Source organism: Bos indicus, chromosome 16 (assembly GCF_029378745.1).
Source record: "Bos indicus isolate NIAB-ARS_2022 breed Sahiwal x Tharparkar chromosome 16, NIAB-ARS_B.indTharparkar_mat_pri_1.0, whole genome shotgun sequence".
Classification (NCBI taxonomy): domain Eukaryota; kingdom Metazoa; phylum Chordata; class Mammalia; order Artiodactyla; family Bovidae; genus Bos; species Bos indicus.
The window spans coordinates 52,913,342-52,930,474 of NC_091775.1; the positions used below are offsets into that span (position 1 = coordinate 52,913,342).

General features: G+C 50.1%; 1 protein-coding gene across 9 annotated transcripts in view; it reads right to left on the reverse strand.

The window, feature by feature from the left end:
- Nucleotides 1-17,133, reverse strand: part of FHAD1 (forkhead associated phosphopeptide binding domain 1) — a 165,397-nt gene that overhangs the window by 28,472 nt on the left and 119,792 nt on the right. For 8 of the 9 annotated variants that reach the window (XR_011560881.1, XM_070768459.1, XM_070768461.1 and 5 more), the window contains 6 exons: nucleotides 16,663-16,770; nucleotides 16,314-16,421; nucleotides 12,544-12,651; nucleotides 8,830-8,937; nucleotides 4,080-4,253; nucleotides 1,973-2,198 (listed from right to left, as the gene is read on the reverse strand). Coding sequence is in view for 8 of the 9 variants with exons in the window: in XM_070768459.1 (XP_070624560.1) it covers nucleotides 1,973-2,198; nucleotides 4,080-4,253; nucleotides 8,830-8,937; nucleotides 12,544-12,651; nucleotides 16,314-16,421; nucleotides 16,663-16,770 (832 nt within the window). In the remaining variant the exon portion in view is untranslated. The remainder of the gene's footprint in view (nucleotides 1-1,972; nucleotides 2,199-4,079; nucleotides 4,254-8,829; nucleotides 8,938-12,543; nucleotides 12,652-16,313; nucleotides 16,422-16,662; nucleotides 16,771-17,133) is intronic. The other variant, XM_019976876.2, reaches the window with a different exon arrangement.

Genomic DNA, 17,133 nt, shown 5'->3' on the forward strand with positions numbered 1-17,133 from the left:
GAGCAAACCTCAACTGACAATCCTTCCCTCCACCCCCAGCCCTCTCCACCTAATGTGAAACACCATGTGTTCTGTGTCACAGGCTGCCCTTCCCCCATGCATGAGCTTGTGACATCTTTCCAGCTACTCTCTCAGGTGGTGGTGCTTCCCAGGTAGCTCAGTGGTAAAGAATCCGCCTGCCAACGCAGGAGACATGGGTTTGATCCCTGGGTCGGGAAGATCCCCTGGAGGAGGAAATGGCAACCCACTCCAGTATGCTTGCCTGGGAAATCCCATGGACAGAGGGGCTTGGTGGGCTACAAGCCATAGAGTCATAAACAGTCAGACACAACTGAAGCGATTAACACCCACTGATACCACTGACAGCTGTGGAAGTGAGCACAGCATTGCTGGGACCTGCTGGTAACCACTCTGTTAAGGGGTGAGAGGTAGAGCCTTAACCCCTCCCTGGGTCACACCTCCTTGCCCCATTTCCTGCTCTCCACTCAGATAAGAGTCTCGTCCTGTGCTCACCCCCCAGTTACTCCTCAGCCCACTGCCTTCCAGTTTCCGCCTCTGCCCCCATCCTCAGTTCACTCGCTCGTTTATTTGTTCAACAGATGCTTATGGAACATCTGCTTGACGGCAGGCACGGATCTAAGTCTGGGGTGACAAAAGAAGTGTCCCAGCTGGAACACCCTCCCTCTGCGCTGGGCCTGGGCTGGGAACCGAGTCCCAGCCTGCTCTTGCCATGGTGCCCTGAGCTGGAACACCCTCCCTCTGCACTGGGCCTGGGCTGGGAACCAAGTCCCAGCCTGCTCTTGCCGTGGTGCCCTATTCATGCCGCGTCTCCTGTCAGGGCAGTGACCTGGCAGACTGTAGGGATGCCGCCTGGTGGTCCACAGCTGAACTCCCAGTGTCTAGAATGAGCTCAGGACACAAGAGCTGCTCAGCTAAGCGTGCTGAATGAATGTATTCGTGAGGTGAGTCCTGACAGCCTGTCCAGCTGGCTTGAGACTAGGACCACGGTTCTCAACCAGGAGTGAGTTTACCCCTAGGGGGACGTTTAGCCATGTCTGGAGACATTTTTGGCTGTCACACTGGAGTGGGGGGCGGGCATGCAGTGGGTAGAGGCAGGGACACTGCTCAACACCCTAAGTGCATAGGAAAGTCCCAAAAAAGAGCACTGCATTCCATGTGCCTGCTCAGTTACTCAGTTGTGTCCCGCTCTTTGCGACCCCATGGACTGTAGCCCTCCAGGCTCCTCTGTCCATGGGATTTCCCAGGCAAGAATACTGGAGTGGGTTGCCAGGTCCTTCTGCAGGGGATCTTCCCGATTCAGGCACTGAACCCACATCTCCTGTACTGGCAGGCAGATTCCTTACTGCTGAGCCACCGGGGAAGCTGATTTAGCCCACGTGGCAATATTAACGCTCAGGATGAGAAACCCTAGGCCGAGGCCCCTACTTCCAGAACTCTTCTCCAAGAGCTCACTGTCTTTAGTTTTATCTGTCACCCTTGGTCATTCAGGGCAAATAAGTGCTCACAACTCTGAGTTCTTTCTTCAGGCTTTTTTTTTTTTTTTTAAAAAAAGAGATAAACCCCAGCTGGTTGTGAAAAAGCATTAGACAGAGCCGCAAATTGCTGATGGCAGAGAGATGCCTTTGAAAGGGCCCTGCCCGGGATGCTTCCATGGGGAAAGGACGATTCCCATCGTGTGTTCTGACACCACTCACAGCCCCAGCAGCCTGTGCTGCTCCCTGGCTGACTTGCTCGGCACAAAGCCTGTCTCTGTTCATCGTGTTACTTCTGCTGAACCTGGGCCTGGAGGGCACCTAACCTTGCAGTGCAACAAGGACAGGGGCCTCCAGAAATAGAGGGGCTTTTTAAATGAGACGCAGACTTCTTCTTGTCCATCAGCCTGGAGGGACCCACACGGTCATCAGGACCCACCCTGAACGCTAAGGTTCCCTCGGCGTCTCTTTGGACTGACCTGGGTCATTGTCCTTCAGCGTGGCGATCTCTCCTTCTATCTTTCTGTGGTGTTCGGTCACTTTCTGGAGTCTTTCCTCAAGGCTCACGATCGTCTGGGAGTGCTGCTTGATTTGTTCCTTGTATTCCATGATTTGTTTTTCAAATTCGTGCTTCTGTGATTCCTGCTCCTCTTGGAGGGCCATTACTCTGTGCTGTTGCAGCTGCATCCGCTCCTCCATCATGATCTGGGGAAACAGACATGGTTCATGTGACCTTGGGAGCTGGGTAAGACGACAAGAACAGGAACGACACGGCCCCTCTGCACCCACTGGCACTGAGCTCTGCCTGCCCCAGGACCTTTGCACGTGCTGTTCCCTCTGCCCATACACTCCTCCCCCAGCTCCTCACAAGGCTGATTCCATGTGAAAAAATTTCCAGCTGTGCTGGGCTGCAGCTCCAATGTCACCTCCTCTGAGAAGTCCTCCTGGACTGCCTATCTAAAGAAGACATCATCCTGTTTTATTTTCCCCGAGGCACTTATTACCATGTGAACCATCTCATGTCTTTATTTCTTGCTCCCACTAGAATGGAAACTCCACGAGGACAGAAACTTACCTTTTCTTATTTACCGATATGCCCACAGCATCAGAGCCCAGATCCCTGCCACAGCATCTAGACCCAGATGCTCAATAAGTACTGGCTGAGTTAATGAGTGAACAACTTTATAAGAAAAAGTGAATAAATTTGTATTTCTTAAAAACAAAAGTTACCAGTGGCCTCCTGATGGTGAGTCACACCCCTTCCCATGACTACCCTCCCCTCTTGCAGCCACTCCGTACACCTGAGTCTCAGTGCCTCATCCTTGCTCCCCTCCCACTCCCCCCACCCCTTCCTCTGCTCTCAGGATGAGGTCTCCTGCCACCTGGATGATGTCATTCTCCCGCTCTCGGGATGATGTCATCCTTCTCGCTCTCCATTCCTTGTTAACACGATGGGCCTCTCTTCTCCTCCGGATGCAGACATTTTCTGCCCCAGATGCTCACACACGCCCCCTCCTTCAACCATCACTCCACTGAGGCTCTCTTCCAACTTTAGTCTTCATGTCTCACTTCCTGCCCCAAATCTAATGTGTCACTAAAAGTTTGGGCAACTTTTGAACTTTGATACCCCTACCCTCGGTTAAGTCTGAATGCTTTATCTTCTCCAGGAAACAGTCTCTCTCCCACAAGAGACCTGCCCCCATCCCCCAGCCCAACCTCTATCTTTCCAGCAACCCCATGTGCCATCACCGCCCCCCTCCATGGTGCCCTGGCTGGAAGCTCGCCTGCCTCCTTAGCTCCTCCCTCTCCTCGGGACTCCCTCTCCTCAGGAGCTAACTGTCAATCAGTTAGCAAGTCCTGCCATTTCTCTGGTAACTCCCTCCATAGCAACTCCTTTTCCCCACTCCTCTGCTACCCCGAATGTCCAGGTCCTGTGATTCAGGACCTTGGGAATGGCCACCACATGCCACACCCCTGAGCTGCTTTCTCCAAGCCCAGTCCCTCTCTACTTCCCTCTGGTCAGTCCTTATTATGTCCTTGTCCACGGACCTGCCGGTTAAATGTATGAATGACAGGTCATTGCAATATTGAGCCCTGATGATGAAGGGCCTTGAAGGTCAAGCTAAAATTGAAAAAGGCTATCTTAAATTCTATGGAATCATCACTGGCCCCTAAACTCCAGGGCTGCTCTGTATGATCCTGGGAGTAGCCTGAATTACATCATCTCAGAAGGCCCTGGAGAGAGGGTGTTATAGCTTCTGTCTACCTTTCATACTAAATTAATGCCTCTCAACAGGGGGTGATTCCCCTCCCCCTCCCCCCCTACCAGGGAGATGTGGCAAAGTCAGAAGACAGTTCTGGTGGTCACACCTGGGGTAGGGTGCCACTGGCATCTTCTGGGTGGAGCTCAGTGGGTGCTGCTGCGCATCCTAAAATGCACAGGACAGCCCCCCAACTCCCCATGAGAGTCACCCACCCAGAACATCAACAGTACGGAGGCTGAGAACCCCTGGTCTAAACCACACACGGCATCATGATCTTGCGTCGAAGGGAGAATTCTGCCTTCCCTGGAAGGCACTGACTTACCATTTTCGTCTTGGCAGTTTCCAGTTCAGCTAATGTTTCATTTAATTTCATGGTGAGGTTCTCTGCTTTCAGACTTTCAGCCATCTTTGTTTTCTGAGCCTTTTCTAGCATGGCCAGTGCATCATTTAATTTATTACTTAAAATGTCTTCTTTTTGCATTTTTAAATCCATTTCCTAGACAAACAGCAAATATCAAATGAACAGAAATTCAGGTGTAAATATTTACCCCAGCCTCCCCCTTCCCCTGTTTTCAGAGAGGAGGGGACCTCTGTTCTGTTATTGTTCTGTTGATCCTTTTAAAGTCCAAAGTCCATGCTTTCTCTGGAAGGTTCCAATTATTGCAGAACTCAAATTCAGCTGAGATCTATCTCCTTGAGATTTCTGGCCCCTGAGCTCAGTTCTGTTACTTGGAGCTCATTGAACAAGTTTTATTTCTCTCGTACGAGACAGCCCTTTAAATATTTGAGAAGGCTGTCATGTCTCTCCCTAAATCTGTCTTCCAGGATAAATGTGCCGAGTTCTTCACCCTCGAGTCATAGGATCTGTGTTCAGGACATTCCTCCAACTTACTCCGTGACTTAGGCCCTGAGATGACCTCCCCTGGGGACCCTGGGATGGTTAGACTCCAGTCGCCGTGTCCCCAACATCTTCTACCTTCTCCTCGGACCCATTCTTCTCATCTTTGTCAAAATTCTACTCTCTTTCTTGAGTCCCTCCCCAAATAGTGCAGAAAGTGGGCTTTGTGACAGGCACTGTGCTGGGGCTGGATGGACTTCATCTACTTATTTGACTTGACTTTTTAGGGCAGTTTTAGGTTCACAGTAAAACTGAGCAGAAAAATTAGAAAGTTTTCCTTTAATTCCCACCCCCGCCACAGGCACAGCCTCTCCTACCATCAACATCCCTCATCAGATCATCTCATTTGTGATAACTGATGAACCTACATTGACCCATCATTAGCACCTAAAGCTCATAGTTTACATTAGGGTTCAACTCTGTGGTATACACTCTATGGATTTGGACAAATGTATGATAACATGTATCCACCATTATGGAATCACACAGAATAGCTTCCCTGTCCTAAAAACCCTACGCACTCCATCTATTCATCATCTTCCCACCCCTTACCAATCCCTGATCTTTTTATTATTGCCCTAGTTTTGCCTTTTCTGGAGTGTCACATAGTCGGAATCATACTGTATGTAACCTATTCATGAACATTATTTAATCCTACCTGAAATGTATTCAGGCTTCCCTAGTGGCTCAGATGGTACAGAATCGGCCTGCAATGCGGGAGACCTGGGTTCGATCCCTTAGTTGCACAGATCCCCTAGAGGAGGACATGGCAACCTACTCCAGTATTCTTGCCCGGAGAATCTCCGTGGACAGAGGAGCCTGGCAGGCTACAGTCCATAGGGTGGAAAAGAGTCAGAAACGACTGAATGACTAAGCACAGCACAGCACAAAACATATTCTCGAGGTGCAGTGCTAGGCATTCCCAGACTCTGTCGGAGGCAGTGAAAACCGGTATGACCTTTCTGAGAGTGTCACTTGGGAACCTGTTTCACGAGCCTAAAAATGTTCATATCCTGTGACCCACTGATTCCACTTTTGGAGATGTATCCTAAGGACGTAACCCCACACGTACACAAAGCCCCTGACACAGAGCTGCTCAGACAAGCATTTTTCACTCCACTGAAAAGAGAGACACCCCCGTGCCCAAGGGTAAATGAATCAAGGTTCACCCAACACAGTGCAAACCCAGGTCATCCTTTACTGGCGTGTTGCAGAAGAAAGTTCAATGATCTGTGGACATACTTGTAATATATTAAGTCAAAACGCAGCATGCACAGTGTAACAGTGTAAATAACTTTGTAACAAATCGATGTTTGTCCATGTCTGTCATAGTGATCATCATAAAGCTGGTCTGGAAGGAATCACATCAAAATGTCATTAGTGGACTTCTTTGGTCCAGCAGTTAGGAATCTGTGCTTTCAATACAGGGAGTGTGGGTTCAATTCCTGGTCAGGGAACTATCATCCCACACACTGCATAGCATGGCCAAAATAAAAAATAAAATAATTTCATTACTGGTAACTCTGCTCGGTGGACTCATGAATGATTTTTTCCATACTTCTAAAAATTTCTAGAGCAGTTACTCCTTTTATTTTTTAAAATTTATTCTTAATTTTTTGGCGTGGCCACATGATATGTGGGATCTTAGTTCCTCCACCAGGGATTGAACCCACACACCCTGCATTGGAAGCGTGGAGTCTTAACCACTGGACCGCCGGGGAGATCCCAGGTGCTCCTTTTATAACTAGGAAATGAAACTGATTTTTTTTTTTTGAAACAAAACAGAGTATGGTTCTCATCATGTGATGCCTGTGAGCCTCGCCTGGGAGAAGCTTCATTCTCTCCGTACCACCACTGAACTCTGTCTGTTCTTATTTGGGGTCGTGATGTGGTCATTACTGTTGAGAAGTCCCAGTGCAGACAGTGTGCGGACCTGGCCTGAGGAGGCGCTCCCTGGGGGTCAGCGGCAGGCACAGCACACAGCAGAAGCACTCCAGCCGTCCCGAGGAATCCACAGAGAACTGAGATGGTTTATCTGATGGGCCATGAGGTTGCCTCAGGGCAGAACACGCTGCCTGGCATCTTTGCTCCTTGCCAGCTACTCAGCAGCTTACTCAAGTCCAGGGTTCCAGCAGGTCTGAATTTATTTTTCTCCCCTCTCTCCTCTTTCTCTCATATAAATCCTGTTTTCACCCGTAGAGATGAAATCAGTTTTTCAAATGCTCTCCTGTGTGTGCTAGTAAAACGGCATGCAAATAAGCCTCCCTATGTCTGACTGGGTCTTAGACCTTGAACTTCCTTGGTCTATCCTGGTGCGTGGGGAGTCCCTGGGGTCGAGTCCCACTTCTCAGCACCTGATGTGATGCCATCAGCCTGCCTGCAGGGTTGTCACAAGATCTTCCCTCCGGTGTTACTGCTGTTTTCTCTAAGGCTGCTGTTGACGACACTGTTGATTGCATTAGTCTCCTCTGTCATGATCCTGAGGACAGATGTTCTCTGGGTTGAGTACCCAGAATGGTCTAATTTCCAGGAGCACTTGGTCCATTTTGTCTAGTGAGCTACACAGCCACTGGGTGTTCATTTTCACTGGGCTAATAAAAACTGTGACCCATTCACTGATTTTGTGATACACTTTTTTGTTTGCATTAATCTCATTCCTAATCCATTTTCTGCCCCAAATAATCTACTTTAAAATTCTAATTCCTCCTTTTCTGCTACCCCTAACTGAAGTATTTTATGGAGGACGCATGTGAATCATTGGGGAAACAAGGCTGCATGGAGAGATGGCCCCTCCTGGGCTCCCTCTTGGGCAGCGTCCACCTGCCCACAAGGAGTCCTGCACATGTGCATCAGCCCAGAGCTGACAACTCTCACATCATTTCATCCAGCTCATCCTCTGGACACGCTCCAGTTGGTCAAGGCCCCTCTTAAAGTGGTGCTAGGGTGTGCATTCGTTCACACGCGTGCTCAGTTGTGTCCAACTCTTTGCAACCCCATGGACTATAGCCCTATCTCCTCTGTCCATGGGATTTTCCAGGCAAGAATACTGGAATGGGTTGCTGTGCCCTCTTCCAGGGGCTCTTCCCAACCCAGGGATTGAACCTTTGTCTCTTGCACTGCAGGCAGATTCTTTGCCACTATGCTGCCTGGGAAGCCCTTACGGATAGGTAATCCAGACATGGTTTACTGGCACCTTGAGCAGGGTCGTTCCAAGAGCACCAGCACCCCTTGGACTGCTTTAAAAGTACAGATTCCTGAGTCCACTCTATAGAGAGTGAATCAGAATCTCTGGGGCTAAAGTCCAGGGATTGGGCATTTAAAATTACCACCCCCTCCACAGTGATTCTATGTGTATTAATGTTAGGGAAACGTTCTTCAAAGAAAATGATCCAAGACTGATGTGAATAGACATAAAGACTTGTTTGGTCCCATCTGGTCTTGACAATCCTTTGAAATTGTATTTGCCTGTATTTGAATCTAACTCATTGTTGTCAGGTTGTCTGTTTATCACTTGCCGTGACTTTTGAGACACTGACCTGTATCTGTGTGTGTGTGTGTGTGTGTGTGTGTGTGTGCCCTTTGTACTGCTGGGACCCAGGAGGGTGGAATTCAGTCCTCCAGCTTGGAGATGCCTGAGACAAGGTCCTGGATAACAAACTTCAGCCGTGTCTCCTACTCCCAGTGAGAATCGTAAACGTGGTTTAATGATGAAGGTGCTGATAGCGAAGGTGACAGGTTCTGGTGGAGAAACAGCACCAAGGCGGTCGGACATTGACTCCAGGCAGCTGAACCCACAGCGAGCTTAAGGACAGACAGAGGAGCGGTGAGGATGAGGGGGTCCCGGTGGCAGATGGTCCTGGGTTCAGACTCTGCCTCTCCACTTCGTAATAATAATAAAAGCAGCCAACACACACAGCATTCACTGAGTGTGTCAGGTGTGTGTTGGACACACTTGTCTCTGTGTGTGTTAGACATCAAGTCTCCCAGCTCCACGAGGGTGATCTATTGGATCATCTGTATCTCATAAGCGGGCAAAGCAAGGCACGGAGGTGCTAACTGTTGTCTAATGTCCCACAGCCAGATGGCGGCAGGGGTGGGATTTGAACCAGACCGCCTGCCCCCGGAGCCCGGCACTCAGTCACGCTGGCTCCTCTTTCCTCTTAGAGAGGCATACCTCCTTCTGCTTGGTTATACGGTTCTCCAGATCTTGGACCTTTTTCTTTTCCTTCTCTATGGCCTCCTTTGCTTTGTTTTTCTCATAGGCGATGCTGCTCTCGGAAATCTGGAAGTCAACAACAAGCGTTATGAGGGTGTGCGCATGAGAAAGGAAGGGAAGTGACACCCAAGGGGAAAGCTAGCATTAGTAATAGTTGACACCAGTGAGTCAGGGCTGGGGAGCTAGAGCTCAAGGAAGATGATGCCCGTTGGAGAGAGAGACATGAGAACCGGAAGTCAAGTCGTGGTTAGTTATGTCCTCAACAGAGAGAGTTATTCGTCATTCAGGGTTTCTGGGCTGGTGTGCAGGAAGTGACAGGCTGGTGAGTGCTCAGGTCAAGGCGTTTGATTCTGAGCCACTGACTGAACTACTAAACGGACAGACGGTGGCACCAATGTGGTCCTTTGTTGGTACCTGGCTTCTGGGAGGTGGGGCAAGTGAGGCCAAGGGCAGGGGTGGGGGTGGGGGGATGCCTCCTGTCCCAGTAGGCCTGAGGTCTGTGGTTTCAAAGGACACCGGCGGTCTCTCTCCAACCTACGAAGGCTTGGGTCTAAAAACCGAAGTCCAGGACAGTTTGCTGCAGAGAACATTTACCCCATAGATCCTGAGATGGGGAGGGGATTGGAACCCAGCCTCACCTACACAAGCCCCAGGAGGGACACAGCCAGAGTGGGGTCAAGAAACTATTTGCAGCTGTTGAAACTCTTGGAGTGATGCCTCCCACATAAATATAATGTCCACGAGAACATTTTAATGAAATAAATAATTTATCTATGCATAAACAAAAGACTGGAAAGATATGTACCAGAATGTAAATAATGGCTATTTTGGGGCAATTGAGATTATGGTCATTTATATTTTCTTCTTTTCACTGGTCTGGATCTTCTAAATTTTCTTTAGCGAATGTGCATTATTGGGTAAAAAGGGAAAACTATTGAAAACTGTTATGCTTTGGGGATAGGTGGTCCTGGAGAACAGATGATCTTCCCAACAACCCTTTGATTCTCGCATCGCGCCCTTGGCCTCCATCCCCACTGCCCCGCGCTGCACACAGGCCTCGCCGCTGCACCTGGACTCTGATTCTCCTCCCTGCATGGGCTTGGCATTTTCCCACTGCCAAGTCTGCCTGAGACCATCCAGTCCCCACCCTGCCAGGCTGCGTCCTGCCTGATGTAAGAGGCCACCGCATGCTCTGTGGGAGGGCGTGCGCCCTTCTCGTATTTTGTGCTGCTTGGAAAATTACAGATGAAAATGATAATGACGATGCTGCCTGCTCTGTAAATGCTACACGAGTGCCTGCGCCGTGTAGTGAACGCAACCCCCCAGGTGGCATCTGCCTTCCATTCTGCAGGTAAGGGCATGGAGGCTGTAAATGAGGCAGTACAAGGACGAGTAATGGGCCAAGGTCGCACCACTGGGTGCCAGTTCAGATGCCAGTGCCCCGCCCTAGCCACTCTGCCACCTGGTGTCTGGACCTTGCCTGAGCTGTCCTCCTGACTGAAGCCCCACCCTACATGGAGGCAGGAGATGCGCCTGAGTGTTCATACGTAGGCTGGCCCAGAGTCTGCCACCCTGCTCAGCAGGGGCGCATGCTATAAAACTCTGCCCTTAGCCCACCTGTATAAGGGATGCCTGGGGGATGCCATTGACCACAGCCTGGGTTCTACCCCTTAACAAGGCTTGCTCTGTGTCGGTGTTCCCTCACCCTGTGTGGACTCTGACCTCACTTCCCTGCCAAGGTCTTTGCTTGACTGTCCTGCCCCCATACCCCGCCATGCACACCGTCCTCCCCACTCAATCTGAACTCTGAGCTCACCTGGGCAGGTGTTTCACAATGAATGCACTGACTCCTCACAACAAATCTCTGTCACTACACCCACATTACAGATGAGGGCACAGAGAGGGGCTTGCCCAGGGTCACACGACACGTTAGGGCAGAGCTGCAATAGGAACTGGTATCAACTTGTTTGGCCCACACAGCTCTCCTGCCACGCCTCGCTTTGCCCCCCACTCTGCGGCTCCCTCTGGCCTTCTTGCCCTGATCCCTCCCCTTTGGTTTCCATCTTGTTCCAGTGTGATTTCATTCTTCCCGCCCTGTCCCCACCACCCCCTGGCTAACTCAGGCGCCCTCCTTTGCACTTGGGACCCCTGACCTGGGGCATTCTCTTCCCGCGGATGTCACTGTAGTGTTCCTCTGCCCTCCAGGTCTCACTCAATGTCACCAAATACGAGAGGCCCTCCCTGCCTGTTGGCCACTCTCTAACTCATGCTGGTTTTGTACAGCCTGTGGTTCTGGGGTCACCTGGGCGTTTGTTTACATGGCTGTCTGCCCTCCATCCTAGAGCGGCGGGCTCACGAGGGCAAGGCCATGGCCCGTCTAGTGCTCTGCAGTATCCCTGACACCCAGTAGGGCCTGGCACATGGCAGGTACTCCATAAATATTTGCAGATGGATGAATACAACTGCATCAAACAATTCACTGAGTTGTCCGCCGTTTCTGGACGTTCCAAGGGGCTGGCACGTGTCTCTTTGCACTCCCTGGAGCCCAGCTCCTAGAGATGCCACCACAGGTCACTAAGGGCACTGCCACCTGGCCTCTTGGCTCCAGGGAGCCCCTGTTTGACTTTCAGGGCATGGCTTGGGCATCCATCCCTCCTCTTGGCCTTGGGGGTTTGCCTTCATGGTGGCTCCATGCAGGTGAGGCTGGTGAGCCCAGTTCCCGGACTTGTAGGGGATGTCACCAGCTCTGCCCCGGCCTGGTGCTTGGACTCCCCTCTCCCCTCCCACATCACTCTCCTCCAGGGTGTACTTCTCATTTGTTCCAGAAGGCACTGACCCCGGGCGTTTATTTGATGTGACTGCCGTGTGAGCTGGTTATGTTCCTGTCTACTCCATCTTCCTCTGCATCGTTTGTCTCTACACCTGACCATTAGCCCAGGGAGGGTCTACTTGGGAATCTCTGAAACTAGGAGGATGGAGCCAGGAGGGTGTTGTTCTGCTGTGCCCACGCTGGGTTGCCTCTTAAATACCTTTCAGTGATGAGGAGGAAGAGGATGCTGGCTGAAGGACTGACCCAGACTCCAACCAGGCGTATCCCCTTGAGGGCATCTCTCCTCCCCAGGCAGTTGACCAGCAGGGCTTATGGAGATGGTCCTCTGTGGGTGAGGGCAGGTCTAAGTACTTAATATACACTGTGCTGTGTGCACTAAGTCGTTTCAGTCATGTCTGACTCTTTGCGACCCCATGGACTGTAGCCCAGCAGCCTCCTCTGTCCAAGGGATTCTCCAGGCAAGAATACTGGAGTGGATTGCCATGTCCTTCTCCAGGGGATATTCCTGACCCAGGGGTTGAACCCAAGTCTTTAGCGCCACTTGGGAAGCCCCGAAAAACACTAACTGGTTTAATTTCATGATGCAGGGGTAGTTAGCCTCCCCATGTTATGGATGATGAAACTGGTCCAGGAGGTGAGGTGGTCTGCCCTAGGGTCATACAGCTGTTGAGTCCTGTGATGTGACATCAGCCACTCTGATCAGCGGCACAGCTCCCCATCAGGCTGCTTTACCACCTGCTCTACATCCGGGTACCAAAACACAGTCTTGCATCTGGTTCTGAAGCTGCTTCCAAGGGCTTTCGGCTGCCACCACCCACGTCCTCTCTCTCTGCTCCCCATACCTCCTTCTGCTGTGTTAAGTGGTTCTCCAGATCTTGCACTTTCCTCTTTTCTGTCTCTAAGGCTTCCTTGGCTTTTCTTTTCTCATGGGCCATGCTGCTCTCCAAAACCTGAAAATCAATGACCGGTCTTTTTGGTTGCCTGCACATTTAGCGGGGGAAATTGCTAGTAAGCATGATACCAATAGTAACGACAGTAGCTCAAATGTTGGGGGCTGGTCTTATGTGCCAGGGCCCAAGGCCAGTGCTCCTCACCCAGTTTATTCTCATAGCATCCTCATCCACAGAGAAGTTGTGTCCCCATTTTATAGGTAAGGAAACTAAAGAGTGGAAAGTTCCTGGGGACCCAGGGGTCCTGCAGTTTGTTAGTGGAGAGGCCAGAACTGAGCCCTGATATTGTTCGTGTGCAGAGGCCCCGGCAGGGAGCCAGTGAGGAAAGGTGACCAAGCCTGTCTTATTACGGAGTCTGAGTTCTTACCATCGTGCCAGGCTGCCTCTCTGATAAGAAGAAGAATCTCATTAATAATGGAATTTCCCATTATTGAAATAAATCTCTGAAATAGAATCAGGTTTCTAAAAGAGGGCAGTGTATTGAATTAATGAGCCGCACACACAAATTTCTGGAAGGGGAGGGGACCAACCTCACAAGGGAAGCTTTGAGGGGATGAGAGGGCTGTGGTTAGTATTTAGTGCCCATAATCAGGGATTTTTTATCCAGGAAGCAACTTGCTGATGAGCCGTTCAGTTAAATGGTTTATGCAAATTGCAGAAGGATAGAAGCTGCCGGCAAAGCCCCTGTTTCTAGTCACTGCAAGAAAGGCACCTCAACTCTCAAATAGGTTTTATTATTATTACTTTTTTATACACACCAAACTTAAAGTCTTTATTGAATTTGTTGCAATATTGCTTCTGTTTTATGTTTTGGTTTTTTGGCTGCCAGGCATGTGGGATCTTAGCTCCCCAACCAGGGGCCAAACCCACTCCCCTGGCATTGGAAGACAAACTCTTAATCACTGGACTAGCAGGGGAGTCCTGGAATGGGTTGTGTTTTAAACACCATTGGCTGTCAGATGTCTGGAAGTTGGAATGTGGTTTCCATTATAGCCTGTGGTTAGGGTCCTAGATTAGCCTGCAAAAATATTCAATCCATAATATGGATGAAATAGTATATACTTTTGTATATTTTTTTCAGTGAAAAGCAGTTTAAAAAACTCCAACACTCAGCGGTTCCAATACCAGCCCTCAACGAAGCAGAAGAGCACTAACATCATGGGAGCTCCACGTTTATTTTGAAGTTTGAGGTGGGTTTAGGGGTAAGACATTTTGCTGCCCCACTGCGTCTGATCTCACATCGACACTCAGGACTTTGCTATGCCGCCGAGCTGGGCACCGCAGGGAAGGCTGTCCTTGCACAACTCAGGCCCAAGTTCTGTCCCCCTTGGACATTTTGCCTCCACACTCCTGGGCGGGTCTTGGGAATTAACCTTTAAAGTTACCTCCAAACCAGCCATGTGACCTGGTGATTCTGTCGTTCTTAGAGATTCATCTGACAGTGTGGTGCATGCATGTGTGCAATACACTTAGTCGTGCCCGACTCTTTGTGGCCCCATAGACTGCAGCCCACCAGGCTCCTCTGTCCATGGGATTCTCCAGGCAAGAATACTGGGTGGGTTGCCATGCCCTCCTCCAGGGAATCTTCCTCACCAGGGATCGAATCCGTGTCTCTTGTGTCTCCTGTATTGGCAGGTGGGGTCTTTATCACTAGTGCCACCTGGGAAGCCCCTGACAGTGTGGAGGAAGGTCTAATGGAAAGAAAAATCTCACATGACCGTCTGAGGTTGATCAAAGCCTGTGTCTGAGGTTCTGATTTCAGATTTCCCGACAAGAAGCCACAGAGAGGTCCTCCTGGGAGGAGCGGGCTGATGTTGTCCATGGTGTGGGTGACCCGGCCACAACTCCTCTTGCGTTGGGGCTATCCACCATCAGCCTGTCCTTAAATCTCCCTTCTGAAGTGCCCCATGACCTCAAGACCGCTCAGTTCAAGGGGCTTTCCCATCCCTGTGCAGATGACCTCTCAGTGGCATTTCGCCCCAGCGAACCCTTGGGAGACCCTCCTCTTCCTCGCCATCCCTGGAGAAATAACTCAGGACCAGGCGCTGACACTGTTTACACAGGCCTGCAGAGCACATCTGCACCAGAGACCCAAGTGAAACCCAACATGTAAACACCTCCCCTCCCTGGATAGGATCAAACTGCATGAGCTCTACTCACAGGTTCCTCTTTTCCCTTCCTGGGGGGCGGGGCAAGGATTTCACTCTGAGAGGTAGGGATGTGGTGGAGGGTTCATACAGTAAGTGCCTAAACAGCACTGGAAGTACAGTGATGGTATTAATAGCCACCGTTCATTGAGTGATGATTCTGGGTCAAACACTTCATTGTACATGATCTCTAACCATTATCTCACAGCCATCCTTTAAAGAAGGTAGGTACTGAGTCAGTAAGCAGCCCAGCCGGAATCTGAACCCATGTCTCATTTGGATGCAAAGCCTCACTCTTCACCCCTTTACACTGCCCCAGGACTGAAGCACAAATGAGAACGTCGAGTAAAAAAGACCCAGGGATCTGAGAGTGACCAAAGGTAAGTATATTCAAGTGAACAATGTAATAAGGCTTTCCCCAAACCTAGTTTGGACACATCAGCAGAAGTATAACATCTTTGAATGGGGCGAGGACAGTCCTGCTCTAGGCCACTGCATGATGGAAAACTGTCCAGATTTGGCTATAAACAGTTTAGGAAGAAAGCAGATGATGGGCTGCAAACCCAGATGCCTGTAGGGGCTCAACAGTTACCTGAAATGAAATGAGTTGTGTTGAATGCAATAGGGAATGGTGGGGACTGTGGCAAACATCTGCTACTTGGTTCAGCTCCAGTCCATTTCTGCTGCAAGTAGAAAGGAGGGCCAGTCTTCCTGACTTTTCAAGAGAGGATGGGAATCTGGATTTGTCAGTAAATTTTATGAATTCAAGATAAAACACTCTAGGCCCAAGCATAACATGTCTATGAGCCCTTTTCAGCCAGTGAGCTGCTAGTCTGTCACAGGTTAATCTGTCGCAGCTCAGAGGAGGGGACCAAGGCCAGGCTCCAGGCCTGTGAAGGGCATTTGTGTCTGGAGAGGAGCTGGTACCTCTATTCTTATGCATCTAAAAGGTTACTCTGTGAAGAGAAAGCAGACGGGACTTGCAGGAGCCCAGAGGGGTGGGTGGAGGGTTGGAACCTTTTCTGAAAGAGAATCTGAGTCAACTCAATCTAAAGGAAGAATTTTCTGCTAGCCAAGGCATCAACACTGGGATGGACTTCCCTGGGCTGTAGAAAATTTCTTGGTGGTGGAAATGAAGTGTGGGGCATTTTAGGATGTTGTTGGATTCACGTTGCCCTAAAGTCCCAGGATTCTGAAATTCCTCCATTTTTAGGATTCAGGATGTAGTCTCCATGCAGAAAACACACATGTTACCAATCCTGATGTGTCCCCTAGGATTGTATTTTATGACATTTACAATTTTTGTGTAAATTGTAGGCGCAAGGTTACAACTCTAGGGTCCTCTCCTAGAGTCCCACTTGCTTCTTCCTAAAGTAGCTGAGCTCCCCCACGGACAAATCCCTCTAGGAAACTCCGCCACGCTCGACTCCCCATCAGCTGTGGTTTGAAACTTACTTCCACGTGGCCCTCAAGCTGGGTTTGGGTTTGAGCCGCCTATCTCCCCGAGCTGCGTACCTCCTTCTGGTGGGTTAAGCGGTTCTCCAGCTCTTGGACTTTGCTCTGTTGTCCTTCTAATGCTTCCTTTGCTCTGCTTTTCTCCTGAGAAATGGTCTCCTCCAAAGCCTGAAAACCAATGACCGGTGTTTAACAGACAGAATTACGATGGCAGGAATCCAGATTCTGCTAGGCATTGCATGGGCAGGTGAACTCTTTACTACTCACAGCATCCCCATGGGGAGACTGTGGGCAGCTGAGAGCCTGGCAGCTGGGGTGGGCAGGCCCAGATGAGTGTCCCAGGTGAGTCCGTCCTGGCTGCCTGACCTTGCCCTGGGCTCAGGCCGGCTCTGCCTCCCCGAGCTCATACCTTTTTCTGGCGGGTTAACCAGTCCTCCAGCTCTTGGGCTCTCTTCCGTTCTTCTTCTAATGCTTCTTTCGCTCTGTTTTTCTCTTGAGTAATGCTTTCCTCCAAAGCCTGAAAGTCATGACTGTTGTTTAATAGACATAGTTACCATGGTAGGAATCTGGACTCCAGGCCAGGCCCTTCACAGATTAACTCTTTCACATCTCAACACACAACAAACCCAAGGAAAACTGTGGACAGTATATCTAGGGCCTAAGATAATGGGGTCTGGAGTTGGCAGGGTCAGATTAGAGCCTGCGGCTGATTCTTCCTAGGGGTATAGTCTTGGGCAAGTGAGAAGCTTTAGAAACCTCAGTTTCTCCATCTGTACAATGGGGACAGTAAGAGTGCTTCCTGCATTGGGTTGATAGAAGCAGCAGATGAGATGATGAACATGAAATGCTTGTCACACGATAATCATTCACTAGTAAAGAT